A 23,498-nucleotide genomic window follows, 5' to 3' on the forward strand; every position below is an offset into this window, starting at 1 on the left:
CTTCGAACATTGGCCCTTGCCCTGTCGTGATCGATGATATTAAACTGTTTAACGATGTCGTTGTCTTCGATGATAGGTATGGGAACTTGTTTTACAGTAGGCATAGGTTGTGTTGAAACGGGAGGTTGCATTCTCCCGGATCTTGTGAGGACGCCTATTGATGAGTCTTCTTCAGCCCAAATGTCGTCTGTGGTGTATGATACAAAAGGTGAAGGTCCCACTATGTCCTTTAGGTAGACATCTTCTTCATCACTGTCCCATACTCCATTAACAGTTATGTCCTCTTCTTGTTGAACTTGGATTAACTCCTTTTCATCAATCATTTTCTGCACCAAATCCTTGAATTTGAAGCAGTTTTCTGTGGTGTGCCCCCCTGACTGATGGTACTGACAGTAATATCTATCTGTCCTTTTTAATGATTCAAATGGTCTCGGTTCGAGAGGTTTGACCTTGCCACTCTCGGAGAGCATTTCGAACATTTGTGCATATGGGATCCCAATTGGAGTGTAAACCCTATTGCTCCTCTTGGGTTTTTCGGTGACTTGTAAGGGAAAATACTTTGTCTCATAAGTCGTTCCCTTGCTAGCTAGAGGTAAAGAGATCTTGTTAGCTTCCACAAGGTCTTGAATGAGGTTTTGAAACCTGTAGCATTCATTTGTGGTATGACCGTTTCCTTAGTGGTACTTGCAGTAGGATTTGGGATCCCATCTTGGAGATCGCTTTTCTGGTGTTGGATCCTCTGTTGGACCAATAGGTTTGATTAGTCCTTGATCATAGAGGCGATCAAAAGTAGCATCGTAGGTCATTCCTATGGGTGTGAATTCTCTTTTAGGTTTATCCTTTGGACACGGAAGTTCATCATATTTCTTGTGAAGTTCGTTCACAACTTTGAGAGTTTCACGTAATAGTTGCGATGTCTCCCTCATAAACAGTGTGAGCAATTGTATGTCTTCCTTGTTTGCTGGTTCTGGAAGGTTATCTCCGACATCGAAAAAGATCTCTTCTTCTCCTTCTTCGACATTGGTTGCTTTGACAGGCTTAATGAGAGATGAGGGGTCAACTTCGCTTTCTTCATCGGAGATAGCCAAAGTATGAGCTAGAGGTGCATTGTCAATACTTGGCTTCTTACTGGCAGGGGGCAACGGCAGCTTGTTATTGTCAATTAGGTCTTGGATAGCTTCCTTGAGCTTCCAACAACTTTCAGTAGAATGGCCCCTACCTTGGTGATATTTGCAATGTGCATTGGGGTTCCAGTTAGGCGATCTCTTCTCAACTGGTGGATCTCCGAATGGTCCAATGGGAGTTATAAGACCTTTTGCATTTAATCGATCAAATGCGGTGTCATAACTCATGCCAATAGGAGTGAAATTCCTCCTAAATGGTTTCTTTTGTCCTTGATTGTTCATGGCGAGGACTTCTCCTAGATTAAAGGTGCTAACATTATTTGAGTGGGCGGTTTTGGAAGAAGAAGAATTGTCGTTCTTCTTTCCTTTCCAGCCACTGTTGGAATTATTGTTGGCAGCTTTAGATTTAACCAAGTCATCTTCAATGTTGATCCCAATATCATAAACGGCCTTAAAAGTATGAAGGTTATTTTGATATTTAAGATGATTGGAATATTTTTCTTGAAGATTTTTAATGAATAGTCTCACAGACTCTTTTTCACTTGGTACCTTGATCATTTTAGCTGAGGTTTCTCTCCACTTGTTAAAGAAAGCAGTGAAGCCTTCATTCTCTTTTTGTTTGAGGATTTCAAGTTCTCTATGGTCAGTTTCGAATTGAATGTTGCATTTGTACCTATCAACGAAAGCGTTTGCTATGGATTCCCAGGTAGAGGTCTTTTCTTGTTCGAGAGAAAAGAACCATTGTTGGCAAACGGTCTCGAGAGATAGTGAGAACAGAGAAAGGAAGACTTTCTTATCGATGCCCTTGATACTCATTATTGTTTCAAATGCTCTTAAATGGAAGTAGGGGTTGTCAATTGCCCTAAATTTTGGGATGTCGTTGGCGCTGAACTTCTGCGGAAGAAGATCTTTATCCACCGAGACCCCTTGGGATGTGAGTTCTTGAAACTTGTAGTCACTGGACAACTTGCTTAGGCTCTCTTGCATGAGGTCCATTTGTTGTTGTTTCACGGGATCATCGATCTTAAGTGCGAGAAGCTTCAGTGTCTCAGTTACAGTAGCCAGTTGGTTCTTGAGGTCATTGACTTCTTCTTGAGTTGCCATTATAACTCTCGCTTTCCTCTTGCGGGCTATAGGTTTGTCGAAAAGTTGGACTTGTACGAAGAGGTTATCTTTGATTAATCGTCCTTCCTTTCTTGACCACGCGCTGTAAATTAAGCCAATTCGCGTTTTAATTACTTGACTCGAATCAACTTGACTTTATGGTTTTTACTTTTTTATTTTTTATTTTTTAAAAAATATACATATTTTTAGGGAACAATAATGTACATATTTTTAGGGAACTAAATATTATTATTTATTGGAGGATTAATATCCGACTTACCCCCCTTAAAAAAATGACGAAAAAAGCGCGCACACAAGACTTTCTTAATCATGGTCAAACATGTGTGTTGGTGTGTGCATTGAGTGTAAGTGACATGTTTGGACTCTTGTGTAAGACCATGGGACTTAGTGCCTAAACTCGAGCATTGATTCAATTAAGCATAATTGTCAGCAAAATTAACCGAATTAAACAGAAAACTAATTAATTAGACATTAGGAGATGACTCGACAAACAATCTGAACTGTCGGCCAAGCGACAGGACCGGCGTCACATTATGGTGGTTGGCGCCAGACAATTTAGAAAATGTCTGGTGCTACACACTACAATGTGGCGCTACAGCTCAGACTTTGGCGCCAATATTGGAGCTTCAGTCTGGGACTGTTTTCGGTATTATTAGTCAACTGGGGTATGCCTAAAGTCGGACTAGGTCAATTTCGATTAAAAAAATAACTTTATTGACTCAAATTAATTAATTAATTGATTAATTAGGCAAAGTTCTTTAAGTCATTAATTTTAGTCTCAACACAAATCAACAAACGGTTAAGAGAAACATAGAATATATATGCACAAAAAATAATGCACAATTAGTCAAGTAGGCACAATATGATGCAATGAGTTCGCAACCTAACCATGGCTCTAGTTCTCTAAAGTTCGGGATATGGTTTAGTCAATAGAGGGTCCATGGTTAATTGTCCGGATGCACCGCGCAGAAGCCTAACCGTGAAGGGTTAGCGCGTGTGGATGGGACACCGCGAGTTTTAGAAAAAACTCACTTCCATGGTTTGGTGAATTCAACATCTCAGATGTACCCTTTGTTGCCAGGAGCGTTCAATCGGGTAGATAGAGCATGAATTCCCAGAAGGTGATGTCCATATGTAGAACACATATGGGTTTCAGAAAAGTGAGAAAAAATTCAATCAGGAAGCAGGATCGAGCAAACAATACGAAAAACCGGTCGAAATTAGAACGCATATTTCTGGCTCGGTATTGGGGAAATTGGCGCCAGCAAACAGAGACTGGCGCCAACTTTTAACTGTAGCGCCTGGCGCCAATACTGGCGTCTGGCGCTACGGCTAAAAGTTTGGCGCCAAGCTCTGGCCCCTGACGCTACTTCCCACATGCCTCAGCAGCTTTCTGTGCTCAATAAAATCATCCAGTTTCGCGCGGTGTTATTTCAGTCCTAGTTGTGAAAGACATTTCTCAAATTTCCTACGTGTAAAATCTCATGTTTTTGACTCATTACGGATGGTCTTTTCAATGAGAACCTTTTTATGCATATGACAATAATGTTAATCAAAATTACGCACATGAAATACTTAGAACTTTTCGAGTCTCATCCACTCATTCTAAATCATTGCCGAAACAAATTCAGGAATTAAAATAGAAATCCTCCCCAGCGGAGTCGCCAAAAACTGTAGGGAATAATTTCAAGCCTTTAAAATCCCACTAGCTTGAACCCCACTGTGATCATACACTAAAGTACGGTGGCGTCCAAAAGGGAATAAGATAGAGCAAAAGAGTCGCCAACAAGTTTTTAAGGAACTTGTAAACCGTTCACGAGGTGAAGGTTACACCCCTTAACGATCCAAGAGATCGTCAACTCCATAAGGTCATGAACCAAATAAGGGTTCGGGGATGATGGTACAAATCCAACCTAAAAGAGATTGAACCTGCCCTAATAATAGGCCTCTACTTTATTCTGCTCGTATTCATGTGCGCTTTCTGACTAACATGCAATCAATAGAATTAACCCTAAACCTGTTTAATCTATGTTGGTTGAATTTAATGCACAAATAAACTATTATTGGCGATCACTTGAAATATAATCATATTAACCCTAACAAGATTATTAAATATCTTATTAAGCGCGATTGCAAGTACCAAATTCCCTTTAAACATGCATGAAAAGGTGTGATCAAGCAATAAATATAAATAATCAAGCAACACAATAAATAATCAATATCATGAATAATAATTATAATCATAATCATGTTAATATTAAAGCATAATAAACATAGCAAGATCCTAGGCATGATACTAACAAGATTAATAACAAACCCTAGCATGTCACTAAGCAATAAAAATCAAATCTTTAGCCCTAACATGATACTAACAATCATAAATATTAGGAAGAGAATAAAAGGCATCATAGCAATCATATTTAATATTAAAATACCCTAGACATGATACTAAGAACATCATAATAACAATATAAACATGATGTCTACATCATAAATCAATAAAATCAATTAAAGTACTTACTTGGATGCCTCGTACATCTTTCTAATAACAAAATACACACGTTAGTAACTTCAAGGAAAATAATAATCAAAGCAATTAAATTAAATAATTGAAAGAGAGATTTGGGACCAAACCCTCAGAAATTAAAACCTTTCACGTCTAGGGCGAAGGCAACTTCGAATATGGCTAGGTGTTTCTAGATTTTGCGAATGCGGAATTTTATATGAAAAAGCAAGAAAGAATAGAATGCTAAAGAATTAATGTTTGTTAAAAGCTAATTAAAACTAATTGTTGATGAGAATTCGTGAATGAAAACTTGCGAATGAAGAGAGTTGATGAAAACTTAAGAATGAGAAGAATTGGTGAATGTTGGTGAATGAAAACGGAGTTTTTAATACGATATTTATAGAGAAAATCAACCAAAAAAGATAATTTAACAAAACAGAGTCTGACGATCGCAAAACAGCATTGGCGCCAACCCTGGCTAACTGGCGCCAATGGCTAGCGTCTGGCGCCAAGCCTGGTTCCAGGCGCCAAGGCCTGGGGTTGGACGCCAAACTGGATTTCAACGCGTTTTCGAAAATCTGATAAATTTACCGTACTGGAAGATAAAATAATATAATTTCTTCGAAAATGCTATTTGATCTTGATTAAAACTCTGAAAAGTCCTAATCGAATTAGGAATGAAAAGAACCTTCTAGAATATTCTAGAAGACCAAAACCATTCCTAATTGCATTAGGAATGATAAATCATATTAGGCCCTCCCCTAGATCATTGGGTCGTACATAAAGCTCAAACCGGGCCCAGTTTAGTAAATTGGTCATAACTTCCTCAATATTCATCGGAATTGGGCTTATAATATATCGTTGGAAAGGTCTTTGCAAGCCCCATCCAACTACACCACTATTGGACCCAAATCATGGACCAACAAAACTGGATTAGCTGTTTTCTTAAAATAAAGTTTTCAAAATCAGGGAGAAGAGAAAAGAAATAAAACTTTCCGCAACACTCGACCTTTCCACACTTTCGTTTCATTCGATTATGATTCGACGTGAAAGGTACTCATCATCGGGTTTGGTTTTGGGGAGACACAAATGGGTGTCTACACATGTTTACATTGTTGTTATGATATTCCTAGTATCATTCCTAGGGTATTTTTAATATTAAATATGATTGTTATGATGCCTTTTATTCTCTTCCTAATATTTATGATTGTTAGTATCATGTTAGGGTTAAAGGTTTGATTTTTATTGCTTAGTGACATGCTAGGGTTTGTTATTAATCTTGTTAGTATCATGCCTAGGATCTTGTTATGCTTTAACATGATGAATATTTTATTATTATTATTCATGATGTTGATTATTTATTGTGTTTCTTGACATTATATTTTTTATTGCTTGATCACACCTTTGATGCATGTTTAAAGGGAATTTGGTACTTGTAATCATGCTTAATAAGATAATTAATAATCTTGTTAGGGTTAATTTGATTATAATTCAAGTGATCGCCAATAATAGTTTATTTGTGCATTAAATTCAACCAACATAGATTAAACAGGTTTAGGGTAAACCTATTGATTGCATGTTAATCAGAAAGCGCACATGAATACGATCAGATTAAAGTAGAGGCCTATTATTAGGGCAGGTTCAATCTCTTTTAGGTTGGATTTGTACCTTCATCCCCGAACCCTTATTTGGTTCATGACCTTATGGAGTTGACGATCTCTTGGATCGTTAAGGGGTGTAACCTTCACCTCGTGATGGTTTACAAGTTCCTTAAAAACTTGTTGGCGACTCTTTTTCTCTATCTTCTTCCCTTTTGGACGCCACATTACTTTAGTGTATGATCACAGTGGGGTTCAAGCTAGTGGGATTTAAGGCTTGAAATTATTCCCTACAGTTTTTGGCGACTCCGCTGGGGAGGATTTCTATTTTAATTCCTAAATTTGTTTCGGCAATGATTTAGAATGAGTGGATGAGACTCGAAAAGTTCTAAGTATTTCATGTGCGTAATTTTAATTAACATTATTGTCATATGCATAAAAAGGTTCTCATTGGAAAGACCATCCGTAATGAGTCAAAAACATAGGATTTTACACGTAGGAAATTTGAGAAATGTCTTTCACAACTAGGACTGGAATAACACCGCGCGAAACTGGGAGATTTTATTGAGCACAGAAAGCTGCTGAGGCATGTGGGAAGTAGCGTCAGGGGCCAGAGCTTGGCGCCACAGTTTTAGCCGTAGCGCCAGACGCCAGTATTGGCGCCAGGCGCTACAGTTAAAAGTTGGCGCCAGTCTCTGTTTGCTGGCGCCAATTTCCCCCAATACCGAGCAAGAAATATGCGTTCTAATTTCGACCGGTTTTTCGTATTGTTTGCTCGATCCTACTTCCTGATTGAATTTTTTCTCACTTTTCTAAAACCCATATGTGTTCTACATATGGACATAACCCTCTGGGAATTCATGCTCCATCTACCCGATTGAACGCTCCTGGAAACAAAGGGTACGTCCGAGATGTTGAATTCACCAAACCATGGAAGCGAGTTTTTTCTAAAACTCACGGTGTCCCATCCACTCGCGCCAACCCTTCACGGTTAGGCTTCCGCGCGGTGCATCCGGACAATTAACCATGGACCCTCTATTGACTAAACCATATCCCGAACTTTAGAGAACTAGAGCCATGGTTAGGTTGCGAACTCATTGCATCATATTGTGCCTACTTGACTAATTGTGCATTATTTGTTGTGCATATATATTCTATGTTTCTCTTAACAGTTTGTTGATTTGTGTTGAGAATAAATAAATTAATGACTTAAAGAACTTTGCCTAATTAATTAATTAATTTGAGTCAATAAAGTCTAATTTTTTAATCGGAATTGACCTAGTACGACTTTAAGCATATCCCAGTTGACTAATAATACCGAAAACAGTCCCAGACCGAAGCTCCACTATTGGCGCCAAAGTCTGAGATGTAGCGCCACATTATAGTGTGTAGCGCCACGCATTAACTAAATTGTTTGGCGCCAACCACCATAATGTGACGCCAGTCCTGTCGCTTGGCCGACAGTTCGGATTATTTGTCGAGTCATCACCTAGGGTCTAATTAATCAGTCCTCTGTTTATTTCGGTTAATTTTCGCTGTCAATAACACCTTATCGAGTCATTAATCGAGTCTAAGTCACATGGTCACGACACGGTCTTGACATATCACCTACACTCACTAGTCTTAGCACACACGTTGAGTACATCACCATGGCCATGTCTTAGGTCCATGCATGAGTCGGTCTTTCCGTCATTTGAGTTGGGGGAGTACATTCTATTCCTAATTCTTCATATCCCTCCACCTAAATCTTCTTCACATTCTTCCATCTTTCTTCACTTCCTCCATCCATTGCATGTTGAATAAAGTTTGAGTCAAATAATTAAGTATCCCCAAATTCCTTTTCCACAGTACTTGGTCGAGGAGAGAAGGGCGATTAATCAAGGACAACCTCTTTATTCAAGTCTCGCTTTTTGATAAACCGATTCGTCAAAAGAGGAAGGCTAAGAAGATAATGGCAACTCAAGAAGAAGTCAATGATCTTAAGAATCAACTGGCTACTGTGACTGAGACACTGAAACTTCTCGCACTTAAGGTCGATGATCCCGTGAAGCAACAACAGATGGATCTCATGCAAGAGAGTATAAGCAAGCTATCTAGTGACTATAAATTTCAGGGCATGAGTTCACAAGGGGTCTCGCTGGACAAGGAACTTCTTCCGCATAAGTTCAACGCCACAGACATCCCTAAATTCAAGGCAACAGATAACCCTTACTTCCATCTAAGAGCTTTTGAAACTATAATGAGCATTAAAGGTATTGATAAGAAGGTTTTCCCCTCTCTGTTCCCACTATCTCTTGAAACCGTTTGCCAACAATGGTTCTTCTCCCTTGACAAGGAGAAAACCTCTACCTGGGAATCGATAGTGAACGCTTTCGTTGATAGGTACAAGTGCAATATCCAAGTTGAAACCGACCATAGATAACTTGAGATGCTAAGACAAAAAGAGAATGAAGGCTTTACTTCTTTCTTTAATAAGTGGAGGGAAACTTCCGCCAAGATGATTGAGGTCCCCACCGAAAAGGAGTCTGTGAGGATGTTTATCAAGAATCTCCAAGAAAAGTATTCAAAGCACTTAAAATATCAACACAACTTGAATACTTTCAAGGCCGTTTATGACATCGGAATTGAAATCAAAGACGACCTCGCAAAGCAAAAAGCTACTAACAATAGTAACCACGGTGGCTGGAAAGGAAAGAAGAACGACAATCCTTCTTCTTCCGAAAACGCCCACTCTAGTAATAATGTTAGTACCTTTGACCATAATGGTGTCTTAGCCATAAATAATCAAGGATCTAAAAGGAAACCCAGGCGAGAGTTCACACCCATTTGAATGACCTACGATGCTGCTTTCGATCGTCTCTATGATCGAGGATTAATCAACCCTATTGGCCCTACCGAGGATCCAACACCAGAAAATCGATCTTCGAGATGGAATCCTAACTCCTATTACAAGTACCATCGAGGAAACGGTCATACCACTGATGAATGCTATAGGTTTCAAAATCTCATTCAAGACCTCATAGAAGCAAACAAGGTCCCATTGCCTCTAGCTAGCGAGAAGACTGGGTGATGATGAAGCGAATGACACAAGACAAGAGGCGAGCTGCAACGACAAGATTTCATGGCCTCTTTTTTCTATTTCTTTTTCATCATTTCTCTCCCCAATAAGTCTAGCATAGGCACCTTTTCCTTTCCTTAGATTAATTTTTGTAGATTCTTTATTTATTTTCTTTTAATAAAATGAGCATTTATTTTCTTGCATATGATCATCACATTGCATCGTAAAAAAAAATAAAAAAGAAAAAAAAATCCATGTCGAATTAAGCACAAGGTATACCAATGATTTGAGGCACCCCTTGTAGCCACATCATATCTCCTTTCGCCTTTCTAATTTACAAATCCTTTCTTAATAAACCACTTTGAGCCTCGTCTAACGATAGACCTTTCTTTTTTCAACCTACATCTATCTAACCTTGGGATGGGATGGTGTGCAACTTATGCAATTTACAAAGAACAAAGCTTGAGTGATTTCAGAAATTCAAAAAATAGTAAAAATAAGCAAAAGCAAAAAATAAATAAATAAAAGTGTATAAAAGGGCAAGTGTTCCAATGTCTTTGATATGAAAATATCTTCGATATGAACACGTCTCAGATTGCGTCTCTTATCGAGTGCTCGAGAAACATGAATGCCAAGTGAGTGATAGACCGCATGATCGATATTGCCCACACTTATAAAAATGAAATAAATGCTAAAACAAAAGAAAGAGCTAAAAAAAGAGTAGAAAACCTCAAGCATAAAAATACAAATATTCAAAAGCAAGGTTGCACACCTTGGGGGCTTATCTAGGGTCTTGAGCCTTTATCCCCTTCTTCTTCAAACCTTTAGCCTAACCACGTTATAACCCTTAAAAAGACCTTTTTTTGAGGTATACACACTTGTGCGAGGTTCGGCTAGAGCTACGTTCGGCCTGATTCCTAACGGATACGTAGGCAACCTCACATCGAGGTGCGGCCGTAATAAAAATGCATTCATATTCACATTCACACACTTACACCATGATCATATCAAGGGATCCCCTGTGCTCATCCCTATTCATTTAGAGCTAGACTTGGGGGCTTGATCCCTACATCATTAGCTTACCTAGCCTAAGAGTCACCACCATTTGACTCTTTTCAATAATATATTTTTCCACACACTTAGCTCTTGCGGCCTAACTTTAGTGTCACTATCACACACATCACACATACATGACCAAATATATTTCCCTTAGGAACCCTTTGTCATGAAATCTTAACGCTGAAGCATGCTTCATCAAAATCACTCATAATTGTCATTGCATCACGAAGTATGAAGTGCTTAGCCTCTGTGCCTAAGTTACCCAAATACTTTCATCATGGAGTCAACAGTTGAGATAGCCTAGGATGAATTAATCCTTGAACCTTGAGAGATAGTATCAAACAACATTTGACTAAGCTCATTCAACATGCATCTTCAAACTTTTGATTTTCTTTTTCACGTCTTTCTTTTTCGGGAGAAAGTCGGTACCCTCCACAAAATTGACGGAAAATTTTTGCTTTTTTTGCATTTTTCGAGTCGCACGATCACATTACAATGCACACATGAGTCATGTACACATTGAGTCATGTCGTGCCATATCACTTTGATTTGAGTCTAACACATGTGTCATTACACTTCGAGTCGAGTCAACCTCGAGTCAGTCAAACATATCGAGTCAAGTTTATACCTTGAGTCGTGTCAAGTCGATGAGTCAAGCAACATTAAACCTTAGGTCAACCCTAAGATAATTTTAAGCCTTAGGTCAACCCTAAGATAATTAAAGAAATTGGCAAAGTTCTATAGTCAAAAATAAATACAGGTGCAGCAGAATAGGGAGGACCCTACTCCAATTCTTTGCGCCAGAGATATTTCAGCAGTGGCAGAGCTCGAAGCCTCCCAGAAAGGTGATTTCGACCTCATGCAGCAATTTTGGGTTCCTTGGTACGCCAGTTAGCCCCTATAAGCAATTTGACGTGATTAGTAGTCGGCTCGATCACAATCGTAGTAAGTGATTGACCTGACAAAAAATCGTCTCACTTAGCTTAAGCGCCTAAAACACTGGCTCATTACAATCGGTTCAAAAGCAAGCACTTAAACGACAATATTTCCAAATATGGATTATCGCGCATTCTTATTAAACGACAAAGTTTTCCAAAAATTGGATTGTCATCCCCAACTGACAATATTTCCAAGCGTGGATTGTCGTGCTCCTTCTTTGTTTGGCAATTTTTTCCAAGTTCGGATTGTCATCGCTGGCAAGTTTTCCGAAATTGGATTGTCATACACCCAGTTCCCTATAGCAAAATTTCCCAAAGGATTGTTGTAGATTTCTATTCATCATAAATATCGGCAAAAGTTCCTCAACGTGGATTGTCTTCAGCAAGTGGCAAATTTTCCCGAAGTGGATTGTCGGTCGACTCTTTTTTGCAAATGTTCCAAGACGCGGATTGTCAATTGTGGCAATATTTTCCTAAAAGGATTGTCGCATAGCTTTGGCAAATTTCCAAGGTGGATTGCTTTCAAGAGTTATATTCCAAGATGTGGATTGTCGATCGTAGCAAAGTTCTTATGAAAGATTGTTATGAAGCATTGGCAACTTTTCCAAAAATTGGATTTTGGCAAATTTTCCGAGGTACGGATTGTCGCTTCATCGTGGCAATATTTCCAAGGATGGATTGTTACGTGGCATTGATAACTTTCCCAAAATCGGATTGTCATACATCATACAAGAGTTATGTTGGCAACTATTCCCAAAGAAAAGAGGATTTTCATCACAGCAAAAGCACCGACATACTGCTTCACAAGCAGCAAAGCGCCGATGTACTGGCATAGCAGCATTAAACGAGCAGTGATCTTTTCGAAGACTATCACAGCGGAAATTAGAGTCATATAAAAAAGAAGCTCTTTGTTCAGAGACGAGTGAACATCGAAACAGCAAGGTGGCGTTCCCTAGATTGTGGAGAGTTGTCACAAACAGCTGAAGATTGTTTCAAGAGAAGCAATCTTCGATAGTATTCCCTTGGACGCGGAATATTATCAATGCGGATGGGGATTGTTTCGAGAGAAATAATCTTCGATAGTATTCCCTTGGGTGTGGAATATTATCATTGCGGAGGAGGATAGTTTCAGGCGAAGCAATCTTCTAATTTGGAAGCAGTTACGGGCGTAGCGGTTTTCAAGCGGGATGGCATTCTCTAGCTTGCAGGAGGTCATCAAAACAATCGGTTACTTTCAGAGACGTGTGCTAGACGGTGCAAGATACGCGTTTCTTAACTCTTCTATCTGTTTAACTAATGTTAGTTTTGCAGGTATCGGCGTTATAAGAGTGGTTTAGGATCGCAGAACGTTCTGAATCATTCTCCGTCCCTATCGATACTTTGACTTTCGTTTTCGAAACTCGCGTTTCTCCAAACTCAGTCAAAGTGGGGGCTTCTGTAGACACCCATTTGTGTCTCCCCAAAACCAAACCCAGTGATGAGTACTTTTCACGTCGAATCATAATCGAACGAAACGAAAGTGTGGAAAGGTCTAGTGTTGCGGAAAGTTTTATTTCTTTTCTCTTCTCCCTGTTTTGGAAAACTTTATTTTAAGAAAACAGCCAATCCAGTTTTGTTGGTCCATGATATGGGTCCAATAGTGGTGTAGTTGGATGGGGCTTGCAAAGACCTTTCCAACGATATATTATAAGCCCAATTCCGATGAATATTGAGGAAGTTATGGCCAATTTACTAAACTGGGCCCGGTTTGAGCTTTATATACGGCCCAATGATCTAGGGGAGGGCCTAATGTGATTTTTCATTCCTAATGCAATTAGGAATGGTTTTAGTCTTCTAGAATCTTCTAGAATGTTCTTTTCATTCCTAATTCAATTAGCATTGATAAGTTGACTTTGTTGACTTTTCAGAGTTTTAATCAAGATCAAATAGCATTTTCGAAGGAATTATATTATTTTATCTTCCGGTACGGGAAATTTATCAGATTTTCGAAAACGCGTTGAAATCCAGACTGGCGTCCAACCCCAGGCCTTGGCGCCTAGAACCAGGCTTGGCGCCAGGCGCTAGCCATTGGCGCCTGGCGCTAGCCACTGGTGCCTGGCGCTAGCCACTGGTGCCTGGCGCCAGCTAGCCAGGGTTGGCGCCAATCCTGTTTTGCGATCTTCAGACTCTGTTTTGTTAAATTATCTTTTTTTGGCTGATTTTCTCTATAAATATCGTATCAAAAACTCCGTTTTCAGGGATCATTCATCATTTACATCTATCTACAACCAATTCACGAATTCTCTTATTCTCAAGTATTCCTTTCTTTAGCATTCTTTCAATTCTTACTTTGTTTTCACACAAAATTCCGCATTCACAAGATCTAGAAACACCTAGCCATATTCGAAGTTGCCTTCGCCATAGACGTGAAAGGTTTTAATTTCTGAGAGTTTGGTCCCAAATCTCTATTTAAATTATTTAATTTAATTGTTTGATTATTACTTTTCCTTGAAGTTACTAACGTGTGTATTTTGTTATTAGAAAGAGGTACGAGACATCCAAGTAAGTACTTTAATTGATTAATTGATTTATGATGTAGAAATCATGTTTACATTGTTGTTATGATATTCCTAGTATCATGCCTAGGGTATTTTTAATATTAAATATGATTGTTATGATGCCTTTTATTCTCTTCCTAATATTTATGATTGTTAGTATCATGTTAGGGTTAAAAGTTTGATTTTTATTGCTTAGTGACATGCTAGGGTTTGTTATTAATCTTGTTAGTATCATGCCTAGGATCTTGCTATGCTTTAACATGATGAATATTTTATTATTATTATTCATGATGTTGATTATTTATTTTGTTGCTTGACATTATATTTTTTATTGCTTGATCACACCTTTGATGCATGTTTAAAGGGAATTTGGTACTTGTAATCATGCTTAATAAGATAATTAATAATCTTGTTAGGGTTAATTTGATTATAATTCAAGTGATTGCCAATAATAGTTTATTTGTGCCTTAAATTCAACCAACATAGATTAAACAGGTTTAGGGTAAACCTATTGATTGCATGTTAATCAGAAAGCGCACATGAATACGATCAGAATAAAGTAGAGGCCTATTATTAGGGCAGGTTCAATCTCTTTTAGGTTGGATTTGTACCTTCATCCCCGAACCCTTATTTGGTTCATGACCTTATGGAGTTGACGATCTCTTGGATCGTTAAGGGGTGTAACCTTCACCTCGTGATGGTTTACAAGTTCCTTAAAAACTTGTTGGCGACTCTTTTGCTCTATCTTCTTCCCTTTTGGACGCCACATTACTTTAGTGTATGATCACAGTGGGGTTCAAGCTAGTGGGATTTAAGGCTTGATCCCTACACTATTGAAACTAGACCTAAACATTAATTCTCATATGTCGAATCTCGAATTAATATTGTCAAACTCATGCATAAAAGATCAGGCCTAATCTAGTCACAGAGCATTAATTCAATCAATAGGAAATTAATCTAGCATTGATAATTAACAACAACAAATTACCCCTTCATATTATTTATGGATCCCCATAAACCCTAGAAATAAAACTACTCACACATAGTAGAAATTAAACTAATCAAAGCAATAAAGCAAGACATGATAAAAGGAATAAAGTAAATAACTAAGATTAAGAGAAGAGAAATCGTTACCAAAATAATTCTGGAATTAAGAGTAGAATTAAGAACAAAGGTTTTAGAGAAAGAAATCTAAGAGAACAATTAAGAGAGTAAAGAAAGAGCCAAAAGAGAGAGGAAAAAGAGATACTAAAATCGTATTACGGAGGAGTATTTATACTCCGTACAAAATCCTAAACTAAAACAAATTAAAACGACGCTAATCGTCAACTAATAAATACACGCGCCCGATCGGGCGCGCCTTTTTTGCTCCCTAATACTAATCTCGCGCCCGGACGGGCGCGTCACCGGGCGCTAGCCTTAGCTTCTCCCGCCCGGCCGGGCGCGCCTCCGGGCGCCAGCCTCTTTGGCCGGGCGGCTCACTTGGGCCACTATTTGGACTACGATTGAGCTCTAATTCTTCGGGCCAATCTGGGTTTCCTCTTCCGGTCTTGAATACTCGATCCAAATGCCCCGGTATCACCTATACCGAGCCCTTAATCACCGGTTCGATGGCTCTAACCGGCCCTGGGCTATAGAATCTGGTCGTGCTTCTCCAATGTTCGTGATTGCTCCAAAATATCTCGGGAGAATACTCCAAAAGCATAAATCCCTGCAAAAGTTAACCAAATCTACGAAAACACTAGAAAACACCAATTAGTAATAAAAGTGGCTCTAAAGAGCCAAAAACACTACTAATTATGACCAAGGGACGGGGGTAAAATACTGTATAAAATAGACACATCACTCGACCCGAGAAGTAGGCTTATTTTTTAAGCTTTGGCCCGACCCGAACCCAGCCCAGCCCATCCAATGATCACCTCTAGAATACATGTGATGGTATGTTCGTACAATCATATTTAAATGTAGACGTTACGTGGATATCGTTAGCTTTTCTAAGCGTGGCATGTGCATTGATGTTACCTGCTCCTGCTGTGGTGATGAGGCAGAAACATTGGAACATGCCTTGTTTCTTTGTCAGGCTACTCGTATAATCTGATATGCATCTACTCTTCGTTTAAATGTTTCAAATTTGGATGTGTTGTCTTTGTTTGAGTGGATTGTTTCTCTGACTTCCCTTTACAAAGAGAAGTGCTGGTGGGATCTATTCTAGTGCTTATACTGTGGGGAATATGGTAAAAAGAATGCTTTTGTTTTTTAACAGTGATTGTCCTAATTGGGGATGTTTTTATGAAAGCTGCTAGTTTGGTGGGTGAGTTTGCAATGGCAAATGAGGCTATTGGTTTGAATGTTGGTTGGGTGTTATTAGGTAGTCTTGGTCCCCTCCGACTTTGGGTGTGTATAAACTCAAATCCGATGCTACTTGTTTTAGGAACGATATGTGGGTCTTGGGCTGTTATAAGGGACTTTCAGGGGGATGTAATGGCTGCCACTTGTAATACGAAGGTGGTTTCTTTTGAAGTTGAAGCGGCGGAGGCTATGGCTGCAAGACATGCTTTAACTACCACTCTTGAAACTGGCTTCCAACATCTGATTTTGGAAGTGGATTGCTTAAGTCTTCACAAAAAGCTCTCGAATAGCCCCAGTGTCATGTGTGTCGTTGGCACCATTATTGAAGACATCTGTCACCTCGCTAATTGCTGTTCTTCTCTTTCTTTTAGTCATGTGGGAAGGAGGGGCAATGGGGTTGCCCAAAAGCTTACCAATTGTAGTAGAAATTTTAACGAACAGAGGGTGTGGATTGAAGAAGTCCCACCTTGCGTTGTTAGCAGGGCTATTCATCGGTCCAAGACAGGACCGACTCGAGCCAGACTAAAGACCGAAATTTAGAATTTCAAGAACTGAAGACCGGGCCAATTAAGCTGAGACCGAAACCGGATTGGACCGAAAAAAAATTGGTCCAAAACCCAAATCGGACTGCTTTGGACTGATTTTAAGATTTATTAAGAAAAAATTCTAATTTTTTTAATGGAAAAATAAAAAAAATAAAGGAAAAACAACATTATAACGCCTTTTTATGTATGATTAGTATCAAAAGCTCATAAAATTAATTTTTCTAGGCATATTAAGGATAATTTTAATCATTATTAAAGGTTTTATGCATATTTTTAAGTAAAAAACGGTCTGGTCCAAGATCATTTTTATAGGGTTTTGGACCGGACCGAACCAAAGTCCGAACCGGTCCTTTTTTTTTTTTGCTCGGGCCGATTTTTGAACACCCCTAATTGTTAGTGCTGTTTTGTTGCACTTGATTTTCCTTAATAAAAGTTTCTGTCGTGTTTGTGTGTCAAAAAAAATAAAAATCGTTAGCTTCTCACTATGGAGTATTCTTTTAGCACTAACCATCCAAACTACAGTCCAAACTAGTGTTGTCAAATTTCAAACCGAAACCGTTTAAATGCTCGAAACCAACCGACCCTAATGAGAACCGAACCGATTAAAAACTGATTTTGTAAAACCGAAAATCGACCCGAACCGTATTTAAGTAAAGCCGAAACCGAACTGATCCGAATAATGTCAAACCGTATAAGAACCAAACCCGTTAACAAACCGAACCAGTTCTAAACCGAACTGAAAAAGAACCGAAAAGTTTCTAAGCCGAAACCATTTCCAACCTGAAACCGCTTGAACCAAGGTAAAAACCATTTACACCGAACCGTTAACAAACTGCAACCCGTTTGCATTGAACCGTTTATAAACCGAACCACTTACAAATCAAACCGTTTATAAATCAAACTGTAATTTCGATGTCACAATAACTCATCAAATCATGATTATGACACATCAATTAGATGATTGAATAAGAAGCAGCTAATAATGTGATAGTAAAACAATAAATTCATTAATACACTAAACTTTTATAATCTACGTTACTTCGTAATAAACTAGTAAGATCAGTATGACTAAACTTGAAAATAACATGATATGTATTTTTAAAATCGATGAGAATTTGTATATAATATAATGCCTAATGTCTAAATATGAAGTGATGAAGTCTCGGTTTGATATAAAACTTGTTAACCAGCAAAAGGTTAGCAAGTAGTATGAAATTTCAAACCAAAATCGTTTAACTGCCCGAATCCAAACGACCCGATGAAAAACCGACTTTTTGAAATAAAAAACCGTTCCGAACCATAATTTAGTAAATGTGAAATGGAACTAATCCGAATAACGTTAAACCGTATAAAAGGAAAACTCGTTAACAAAGCGAACCAAAATAAAATTGAACCGAAAAAGAACCAAACCGATCTAACTCGAAACCTTTTCCAACCCAAAACTGTTTGAACCGATATAAAATTCATTTACACGAAACCGTTAACAAAGCGCAACCCGGCTGCACCGAATCGTTTAATTCCCGAACCGAATTAAAACCGTTCAAGAATAAACCGAAACCGAATCGAACCGATAACCATTTAAACCGAACTGAAACCGACCCGCGAGACACTTAAATCGATTTCAAACCGCCTCAATTTAATACCGAACCGATTTTAAATCGAACCGAACCCGAACTGTCAAACCGTGTTGACAGTACTAGTCCAAACCCATATCTTTTAGGCTAGCACGCATAGGCCGGTGTTATTTTAGCTTTAACCATCCAAACTACGAGGTTCTCAAAAAAAAAAAACCATCCAAACTACGATTGCACTAAAACAAACTTTTACTATTAATTTTCCTAAAAAATAAAAAAATTAATTCAAAAAAACATGGAGGTTTCTGGTAACATCGTTTTGAAGCGGAAATCAAAAACACAGAAATCTCCCTCTATTTCTGGGAAACTCTAGAAATCGACCATTTTCTTCATTTAACTACATTTTCTAGCGGCAACACCTCACTTATTTTTACCAAGTGTTTTCGCTTTCTCTCTCATCGTTTATCAGCACCGCTCTTTCTCTCTCTTCTTTTGCACACTTCTTTTCCAGTAAGTATTTCTCTTCCCTTCTCATTTTCTTGCATTTCTTTGCTCATTTCTAATTTTGATTTGTTTTTTTTTTTTGTCAATTTGATTCTGAACTTATGTTGAATTTTATTTCTCGAATTGGGTTTTTTTTGGGTTTCTTTTGAATGAGGATCATAGCTTTGGAATTGTTGTATATCCTGGTTGTTTGTTTTTGGGTGTTAAATTGTACTTTGTATAATTTAGTTCTTTTTATAGTATAATTGTTTGTCAATTTTTCTGCTGTATTAATGTTCTGCTGTTTTAGATTACATTTTTCATGATTTTTCTGAGGTACCCTTTACTGTGATTAAGCTAAGAATATATAATTTGCTAAATTATCTGTGTTAATCAAAGATTACTAATAAATTTGTCAAAATTTGGCCGATTAAAATGGAAATTGTCTTGTTTATATTTCAGATTAATTTTTATGTGTGAAAATGCTTAAACTAGCTTAAGTAATGAGAATATATACTTCATAGTCATATCATTTTGGTTTTTTTTTTTTTTTTTTTTTTTTTTTTTTTTTTTTTTTTAAGGGTGTATGAATAACCGAGGAAAATGACAGACGTGAATTATAGGCTTTCGGTACGATCCACTTTAACGAACTAAGCTAGTTTTCATACTTAATTTGATGTTGAATGTATTACATGTGATATTGGTATTTGTGTATTTGAACGATTTTTTAAGGGTTATAGTAGTGCTTCAGCATCTTGATGAAACGCAGTTTGGTCAATAGCTTGAACTTTATGTGATTTCAGGGATAGAAAGATTAGGAACCTCTTTCCTTCTATAGTTGTGCATCTAAAGCTGTGACCATGTTTTCGATCATTGAGGCATATGGTCATATGGGTTATGTTTGATATCAATAAATTTATTCGATGACCTCCATTCAGTTATTTGCTTGAAAATCTGTTGATGAGTATAGTTTGGATTAGTTTGTATGACTTTTTGTTCATGTGTGTTGACCACTGTTATGATCAAATCAGGTGTCCAATGTCATTGGCATGCCTTCTTCTAATTTGAAGGGAGATATATTGCCATCTATCTGTATCTCGTTTTATTGATTCAACCCAATATAAATTAATGCAACTATGATAGGGCTTGTGTGATTTGCAACAACACTGACAATCGTCTTCTTATTTGGAATCGGCTAATTGTATTTTCCTGATGACATTAAGTTCAAAGTTTTTTCTTACATTGAAACAAAGGTCTTCTAGGATGAAATTAGGGCCTAGTCTTGGTAGCAGGGGAAAAAGTATAGCAACTTTCATTTGAATAATTTTGTAACCAAACATATAACTTGGGTTTTAATACTTCAATCATCAATTCCAATTATGAAATTCAGTTGTGTTATTCTTTCCTACTGGCTGTTACTTAAACCCCACTCAATTTCATCTTTTGAGTTGGTCTTATCTCTCATCATTTCTCAGATGTTTTTGTCGTTTCTTGATTTTTTTGTTGCTTATTAGTGAAGTTTATGTATGGATCTTACCTCAGCTTGTATTGAAATTAGAGGAAAATGTACTTGAGGCACCACTGTATCTTTTATTTTACTTCCTATCACATCTTGTTTGCAGCTTTGCAATCTTCCTTTCTTCATTTTTATCTTTAATTGCCTTACTCGTATCTTTTTAAGATAAAATCTATATATGAAGTGTATGTTCTGTCAGGTAAAATTTTAGTGGAATTTTGGTTAAGGGTTACTCTGCAGTCTGCAGTTTAGGCATTTGTTAATGAGAAGAAACTTTATCCAGATATGATAAAATACTCCTGTTGCCTATTTTATATTTGTACTTTGAAACTTTAAAACATGTAGTTGCTCTAGAGTTTAAACATCCATGTTCTGTTGCCTTTGTTAGACACTAACAATATTAGTTTAGTGTTGATAAGTATTTGTTCTACTAGCTACCTTTGCTGATTATAGTGGGAAGTTTTGCATTATTTTTATAAAACATGGTGGCATAATTCAATGATTTTCAAGAGCTAGATGCTTGGACCTTTGAGTACTCCGTATTTGGATTTCTTGGTATAGTTATTGTTTGGCAAGTTCCATGAGTATAGATGCCAAAAGCAAGCATCCTTGGTACTTTTTATATGTATATATGAATTCTGTGCTAAAGATATAAATATTGAAAATCATGTTTGTTTATTACAGGAATGGCTCAACAAGCATACACTGTTGCTTCTGATAGTGAAACCACTGGAGAGGAAAAATCTTCTGCATTCCCTGAAATTGCAATTGGTATTGATATTGGTACTTCCCAATGCAGTGTAGCAGTTTGGAATGGCTCTGATGTGGAGTTACTTAAAAACACTAGGAATCAGAAAATAATGCAGTCATATGTGAGCTTCAAAGATGATGTCCCGACTGGTGGAGTCAGCAGCCAACATGCACATGAGCATGAAATCTTATCTGGGTCTGCAATCTTCAATATGAAGCGTCTAATTGGTAGGGTTGACACTGATCCTGTTGTTCATGCCACCAAAAGCCTGCCCTTTTTAGTTCAGACCTTGGATATTGGTGTGCGGCCTTTTATTGCTGCTTTGGTCAATAATGCATGGAGATCTACTACACCTGAGGAAGTTTTGGCAATCTTTCTTGTGGAATTAAGGGCCATGGCTGAAGTTCAGTTAAAAAGGCCTCTACGGAATGTCGTTCTGACAATCCCAGTTTCATTCAGCCGTTTCCAGCTCTCTAGAATTGAGCGTGCCTGTGCCATGGCTGGCCTTCATGTTCTCAGGCTGATGCCTGAACCAACTGCCGTGGCACTTTTATACGCACAGCAACAACAGCGTACTATACAAGACAATATGGGCAGTGGGAGTGAGAAGATTTCCCTCATCTTCAATATGGGAGCTGGCTATTGCGATGTAGCTGTTAGTGCTACAGCTGGTGGTGTTTCTCAGATAAAAGCCTTGTCAGGGGCTGCCATTGGAGGGGAAGACCTTCTTCAGAACATGATGCGTCACCTCTTGCCTGAGTATGACACGATTATCTTAGGCCATGGACTGGATGTTATCAAGTCAATGGCTTCTTTTCGGGTTGCAACTCAGAATGCTGTACATACTCTTTCTTCTCAAACTAGTGTCAAAATTGACGTTGATTTAGGGAATGGTAAAAGTGTGACTAGGCTTGTGGACAGAAAGGAATTTGAAGATGTGAACAAGGTGGTATTTGATCAGTGTGAAATCCTTGTAAGGCAATGCTTGAATGATGCAAAAGTTGAAATAGGTGATATCACTGACATAATACTTGTTGGAGGATGTTCTGCAATTCCCAAGGTTAGAGATCTTGTTAAGAGCATTTGCAAGAGAGAGAAACTGTATGATGGGATTAATCCACTGGAAGCTGCTGTCCGTGGAGCTGCACTGGAAGGAGCAGTTGCATCTGGTATTAGTGATCCATTTGGGAATCTAGACTTGTTAACAATTCAAGCTACTCCTCTGAGCATTGGAGTTCGAGCCAATGGGAACAACTTTGTGCCCATAATCATGAGGAATACGACAGTTCCTGCAAGGAAGGACCTTGTTTTCACAACAGTACACGATAACCAGACTGAGGCCTTGATAGTAGTTTATGAAGGTGATGATGAAACAAAGGTACAGAAGAACCATTTACTTGGGTATTTCAAGATCAGTGGGATCCCTCCTTTGCCAAAAGGAACTCCTGAGATTAACGTGTGCATGGACATCGATGCTTCAAATATTCTGAGAGTCTTGGCAGGTGTTGTGATTCCAGGCAACCAGCAGCCTGTTGCTCCAATCATGGAAGTGAGAATGCCAACCATTGATGATGGGCATGGTTGGTGTGCTGAAGCACTTAACAGAACTTATGGATCTACTTTGGATATGATAACCGTGCAGAAGAAGACACAGGCATGAGATAATGATATGGTTTGTACTCTTCAGCGCCTTTTTTGGTATAGAGGTTGTGATCTTGGTGTGCATTCGGCTGTAGTTATTTTGTGAAGGTTTTGATGAATGTGTTTTTAGTTTGTGTCATGTAATTGAGTTAATATGTGTGAATAAAAAGTTGGTGGCTGCTTGTATATATTGAACTCTTCTTTAGTTGTGCCGTACTTGGTAATGCACAATATCAATACATATAGCAACTATTCTACTTTCTTGAGCATGATGGGAGAGCTTAATTTAATGAGCTGCAACCTTTTCTCATGATTTTACACATTATGTAATAAAATTAACATGAATGATGATAACATCCATTCTTTTGAATAGAAATGTCTATTATCATGGCTTTTCAGTGAGTGATCAAAAGTGGAGGCTTCATCTTGAGAGTATATAGACCAATTTTAGGCTTTAATTAAAAGCTGAGTATGAGGAATAACATGATAAACCATGAATTTGGATTATGTATTGTAAAAAAGCTAAATTTAAATCGATTCAAACAATTTTTTAATAACTATTGAAAAAATAGTTGTTAATCACATAAATCTTTAATCTTTAATAGAATTGGTAAGAATAACCCTCATTTATGATCTGCAAGATGGTAAATTCCAATGTTAGTCATTTGAGAATCCGAAAAGGCTTACAGAGAGA

General features: G+C 38.0%; 1 protein-coding gene across 1 annotated transcript; it reads left to right on the forward strand.

Moving 5' to 3' along the window:
- The first annotated feature begins 18,759 nt into the window (after nt 1–18,759).
- On the forward strand, nt 18,760–23,063 carry LOC145559890 (heat shock 70 kDa protein 8-like). Its single transcript, XM_081621165.1, has 2 exons — nt 18,760–18,923; nt 21,097–23,063. Exon 2 carries the CDS (start codon nt 21,099–21,101, stop codon nt 22,821–22,823), a length of 1,725 nt encoding a protein of 574 aa, XP_081477291.1. The 5' UTR covers nt 18,760–18,923; nt 21,097–21,098; the 3' UTR covers nt 22,824–23,063.
- The last annotated feature ends 435 nt before the right edge of the window (nt 23,064–23,498 follow it).

Source organism: Chenopodium album, chromosome 9 (assembly GCF_948465745.1).
Source record: "Chenopodium album chromosome 9, dcCheAlbu1.1, whole genome shotgun sequence".
Taxonomy (NCBI): Eukaryota; Viridiplantae; Streptophyta; class Magnoliopsida; order Caryophyllales; family Amaranthaceae; genus Chenopodium; species Chenopodium album.

What these genes read in the sequence shown, in the direction of transcription:
- LOC145559890 (XM_081621165.1), top strand. Translation starts at nt 21,099, where the DNA reads ATGGCTCAACAAGCATACACTGTTGCTTCTGATAGTGAAACCACTGGA.